Source organism: Nannospalax galili, unplaced genomic scaffold (assembly GCF_000622305.1).
Source record: "Nannospalax galili isolate Female #2095 unplaced genomic scaffold, S.galili_v1.0 scaffold120, whole genome shotgun sequence".
Classification (NCBI taxonomy): Eukaryota; Metazoa; Chordata; class Mammalia; order Rodentia; family Spalacidae; genus Nannospalax; species Nannospalax galili.
The window spans coordinates 5,780,372-5,786,144 of NW_008350324.1; the positions used below are offsets into that span (position 1 = coordinate 5,780,372).

The following is a 5,773-nucleotide window of genomic DNA, read 5'->3' on the forward strand; positions in this document are numbered from 1 at the left end:
CTGTAGACCCAGCACTTGGAAGGTAGAGGCAGGCAGATCTCTGTGAGTTCAAAGCCATCCTGGTCTACATAGTGAGTTCCAGGCCAGCTGGGGCTACAGAGAGACCCTGTCTCAAAAAGACCAAAAAGATAAATAGACCTCTCCTGCTTTCTTATAAAATTTCCAGTACACACACATATTTTGTGTGTGTGTGGGGGGGTGTTATGTTATGAGTGGGGTATTTTTGAACTCACTCTGTAGACCAGGCTGGCCTTGAACTCACAAAGATCATGTTATGAGTGTTTTAATGTGAGTTTAAATGCACTGATGTGTGCAGTGCCTGTGGAGATCAAAAAGAGGGAGTTGGATCCCCTGCAATTGGAATTAATGACAGTTGTTAGCTACCATGTAGTGCTGGGAACCAAGCCCCGGTCTTCTGTAAGCGCAGCCAGTGCTTTTAGCTGCTGAACCAACTCTCCAGCCCCTTTATAATACTTTTTCATTGATAGTTATTTTAAGCTTTCTGCCATAGAATTTTGTTTCTGTAATTTTTTTTTTAATTATTTTTATTTTTAACTTAATTTTATTTTTTTATCTTTTGAGACAGAGTTTCCTGTAGCCACAGCTGGCCTGGAACTTGCTATGTAGACCAGGCTGGCCTCCCATCTCACAGAGGTTTGCCTGCCTCTGTGTCCTGAGTGTTGGGATTAAAGGCGTGCGCCATTTTTTTTGTTGTTGTTTTTAATTCTGAAGAATAAACTCAGGGTTTTGTTTACGCCAGACAAGCCACCTACTACTGAGCTATATCTGCAACCCAAGGTTTTCTTTTCTTTTTTGCTGGAATTGTACTTAGAGCTTCATACAAGCTAGACTTTGGGGTTTTATTGTTTTTGTTGTTTTGTCTTTTGAATGAAATGGTGCTAGGTAAAAGCAAATAAACATTTAGAAAGATAGACAAAATTACTCTGCAAATTGCATTAAAAGTTAACTTTTCTTGAAATAGTCCACATTATTTTTCTGTTTTTGTAGCCAAAGCCTTCTACTACCCCAACTTCGCCTCGGCCTCAAGCACAACCTAGCCCGTCTATGGTTGGTCACCAACAGCCAACTCCAGTTTATACTCAACCTGTTTGTTTTGCACCAAATATGATGTATCCAGTCCCAGTGAGCCCAGGAGTGCAAGTAAGTCATACAGTTTGATATTCACTAGGCCACCCTAGTTTGTATTTGGCATAAATACCTTTTAGATATGTACTAATCTAGAGGCCTGTTGACATACAGAAGGATTGGAAAGATCTATAGATCTATATACTAACAATACACCAATTTTAGGAGTGTTGTTCAGAAAAATGTCATACATTTATTATAGGCTAGAGTTGTTACTGTTACCTGTGTGCATTTTAAATTTAACTCATAGAGAATCAGGAAAACATAGAGGCAGATCAGAATAAAAGACAGTGATAAAATACATTGCTATCATATGAACCTAATGATATATTTTTTTAATTCCCTCAAGCCTTTATACCCAATACCCATGACGCCCATGCCTGTGAACCAAGCCAAGACATATAGAGCAGGTAAAGGTGAGAATAATCCTGCCTGTGTTTGCTTGTAAGTCTGCATGCTGCATGAATTAAGCCCCATTAAACAATGAATAGTTGGCTTCAGCTTGGACTTCTAGGGTCTGTTTTCACTTTAGATGATCTGCTTAGGCATTTAGATAAATACTGATAAGCAAAAAGTGGAAAGTAAACGTGTAAACAATGTATCCTCTCCCCCCCCACCCCCGGCCTTTTTGAGACAGGGTCTCCCTGTAGCCCCAACTGACCTGGAACTTGCTATGTAGACCAGGCTGGCCTCGAACTCCAGAGATCCGCCTGTCACTGCCTCCTGAGTGCTGGGATTAAAGTCATGTGCCACCAACAATGTGCCCAGCCAACAATGGTATCTTTTTTAAAAAACTGTATATGTGTGGTTGTGGAAGTCAGAGAGCAACATGTAAAGAGTTGGTTCTGTAAGACCATGTGGGTTGAGGGAATTAAACTCACATAATCAGCCTTGGTGGCAGGCTTCCTTGCCTGTTGCCATCTCACCAGCTCAAAAATGTTTCTTTTGCAGGCTGTGGTGGCACACGCCTTTAATCCCAGCACTTGGGAGGCAGAGGCAGGTGGATCTCTGTGAACTCAAGGCCAGCTTGGTCTACATAGTGAGTTCCAGGACAGCTGGGGCTACAGGGAGACCCCGTCTCAAAAAAGACCAAAAAAAAAAAAAGTTTCTTTTAACTAGATGTGATAGCACAGTCTTACAATTTCACCATTCAAAAAGTAGTTTTGATTATTGAGTATCTTACCTTTTTCCAAAGAAATTTAATTGTGAATCTTAAGTCTAAATTGAAGTTTAAAACTTTTGTTCTGGGCTTATTTTTGTTTTTGCTTTTTTCTTGTTACTGTTTTAGAGATAAGAGTCTTATGTATCATAGCCTGGTTTCAATGAATTATGTATCAAAAAATGTCCTTGAACTCCTGCCAAGTGCTGGGTTACAGGTGTGTGCCACCACACTGTTTTAAACAGTGCTAGGGATCTAATTCAGGGCTTAATACATGTTAGGCAAATACAATGCCAACTGACCCGCATCCCCAGTGCACTTTTTGTTTTTACTTTGATCTTTAACAGCTATTTTTAAGCCAAGAGTGGCACTACCATGCCTGTAATCCCAGTACTTGAAGGTAGAGACAGGAGGATCAGAAGTTCAGGGTTATCCTCTGCTACATGTTTCACAATCAGGCAGGACTACATGACACCATGTCCCAGCAAAACCAAAAAAATCTTTTAGTTGGGTTTAATGACTTTGGTAAATTCATAATTACAGGGATTAATCTCACTGTGAAGGTTAGAAGAAGTTTAGGGAAATGAAGTGTTATTTCAGGTGCCATGTTAGTACCTATTATGGTTTTAGATTTTGATCTCCTTCTCCATTCCATTCATTCCATTCATTCATTCATTCAGTCAGTCAGTCAGTCAGTCAGTCAGTCAGTCAATCTTTTTGAGACAGGGTCTCCCTGTAGCCCCACCTGTCCTAGAACTCACTATGCTGGCCTTGAACTCACAGATCGCCTGCCTCTGCTACAATCAAAGGCATGTGCCACCATGCCCGGCTTTTTTTTTTCTTTTTAAATAATTTATTATTTTTATCTTGTGTATATTACCTGTGTGTATGTGAGTGCACAAGATCTTAGGGGCTGGAGAGATGGCTCAGCAGTTAAGAACACTGACTGTTCTTTAAGGCAGGCATGGTGGCACATGCATTTAATCCCAGTACTTGAAAGGCAGAGGCAGGCGGATCTCTGTGAGATGGAGGCCAGCCTGGGCTACACAATGAGTTCCAGGCTAGCTGGGCTACAGGGAGACCCTGTCTCAAAAAAAAAAAAAAAAATTTAAAAAAAAAAAAAAAAAAAGACAAGATCTTAGTCTGTTGTCCAGCCTGGTCTAGAACTCATTATGTACTTCAGGTTGCCTGAACACAGTTCTGATAAGCCTATTTCAACTGCCTGAGTATCAGGGTTAAAAAAAATTTTTTTTTTTGGTCTTTTTGAGACTGGGTCTCCCTGTGGCCCCAGCAGCCTGGAACTCACTATGTAGATCAGGCTGGCCTTAAACTCACAGAGATTTCCCTGCCTCTGCCTCCTCTGTGCTGGGACTAAAGGCGTACACCACCAGGCCTGACTTGCTTTTTCTTTATTTTTGATGAGGTGTTACTTATATAGGTCTTTATTTCAGCATCATAGGTGCTAGGGTTACAGACATGCACTGCCACACTGAGTTAAGGTGTTTTTCTAGTACTGCCTAGAGTTACTGATTGAAATGGTATTTAAAGCAGTGTAAGGCCTGGAGAGATGGCTTAGTTATTAAGACCATTGACTGTTCTTGCAGAAGACTCGGGTTCAAATTCTAGCACCTACAGACATGTAACTTGAGTTCCAGGAGGATCCAATGCCCTCTTCCATTTTCTGAGGGCACTGCATGACACAGGTGTACTTACATACATGCAGGCCATATACTCATACACATAAAATAAAAATAATAATAAAAAAAAACAGTGCAAAGGAAACTTTGTGTGTGAAATATAAAAGATGATTGCAGTATAAAGGAAGCATGGCATTGTGGCTGTGATAGTAGATGGATTCAAATTATATAACTCTAGGGAGTCCCTCCTGTTGTACAAAGACATTACTAATACAACAGAGCAGGCATACCATTCAGAATATTAGGTGAGCTGGGTTTGGTACACATGCCTATAATTCCAGCATGCAGGAGGTAGAGGAAGGAAAACCAGAATTTGAAGGTCATCCTTTGCTGTATATTGAGTTAAGGCCGGCCTGAAATATGAGACCCAGTAAATGCCCCTCTGCCAAGTGTGTGTGTGTGTATGTGTGTGTGTGTGTGTGTGTGTGTGTGTGTGTGTGTGTGTGTGTGTGTGTGTGTGTGTGTGTGTGTGTGTGTGAGAGAGAGAGAGAGAGAGAGAGAGGGAGAGGGAGAGAGGGAGAGAGAGAGAGATAGCTGAAGTCAGGTGTCATAATGCATGTCTGGGACTCAGCAGGTTGAGGCAGGCACCTCATGAGTTCCAGAATAACCTGGGAGACTTGTTAAGACCACCTAAAAGCAACAACAAAATACTAAGTGTAGCAGGAACTATTCTATGAAATTGGAAGTGAATACGTACTCACTTTTGTCCATCATTCAGCTTCTGTAACAAGATTTTGCCATGTTCATGTGAACTATTTTTTTGTTGCTGAAAATTTAAAGCAAATTCCAAACACGGCATTCAATTCCTACATTATATAGTATGTATTTTAAAAACATAAAATTTTTCTTTTTTGGGGGGGGATTCTTAAAATTCTTTTTTAGTTGCATCAGAAGCACTGGAGAGAGATGTCTAATGGAGACATGGTCAATTTGACCTATTTCCAGAGTTTCTGCTGCAGTAGGTTTGTAGCATAGCCTGGAAAATGACATTTCTAGTACAAGTTCAGAACTAGTGCCTGGGTGATGCTGCTGTAGGAAGCCACAATAACTGTTTGAAATAGTGATTTCTGAATTCCTAGCATGTGTTGTCCAATTGTAGGCAGAATCATCTCTAGGACTCTTCAGTTCGGGAGTGCATTTTGGTTACCCTGAGATAATTCATGTAGGGAAGCAAGAAAAATGGTTTTTCCCCCTCCAGTGTTCAGAAAAGAGTTGGTACCCTTGTTACTACTTCAGTTGTGCCTACTGAAGCTTTGTTTCTATTTCTTTAAAAAGATATAATTAACTCTCCCCTCCTAGCCTATTGTTTATCTTTTCTTTTTTTAATCATTTTGAGACCGTCTCTTTGTAGCCCCAGCTGTCCTGGAACTCACTATGTAGACCTGGCTTGTTTTCTTAATTAATTAATTTATTTATTTATTTTTGGTCTTTTTGAGGCAGGGTCTCCCTATAGCCCCAGCTGGCCTGGAACTCACTATGAAGACCAGCCTCGCCTTGAACTCACAGAGATCTGCCTGCCTCTGCCTCCCAAGTGCTGGGATTAAGGGTGTGTGCCACCATGCCTGGCTTGTTTTTCTTATTTTTAAAAGCCTACTATGAACTCATATTTGTTGTGTTTGTTATCCTTTGGTTGTTTTAATCGTTGATTATGCAATTCCCTAGCTCAGTGGCTCCTGTGTAGGTTTAATATTGCTCAGTCATCAGTGGTGCTGCTTTTGTTTTCCTGACAGCTAGCTCTCTCAGGAACCTCTTTCACTAATCCTTGCCTTGT

At 40.8% G+C, this 5,773-nt stretch overlaps 1 protein-coding gene across 7 annotated transcripts in view; it reads left to right on the top strand.

Annotated features, from left to right (window-relative positions):
* The window catches only part of Atxn2 (ataxin 2), a 118,810-nt gene that overhangs the window by 83,335 nt on the left and 29,702 nt on the right, over nt 1–5,773 (top strand). For 5 of the 7 annotated variants that reach the window (XM_029570609.1, XM_029570610.1, XM_029570607.1 and 2 more), the window contains 2 exons: nt 1,009–1,161; nt 1,496–1,562. In XM_029570609.1, the coding sequence (XP_029426469.1) occupies nt 1,009–1,161; nt 1,496–1,562 (220 nt within the window). The remainder of the gene's footprint in view (nt 1–1,008; nt 1,162–1,495; nt 1,563–5,773) is intronic. The other 2 variants (XM_029570608.1, XM_017801754.2) reach the window with 1 other exon arrangement.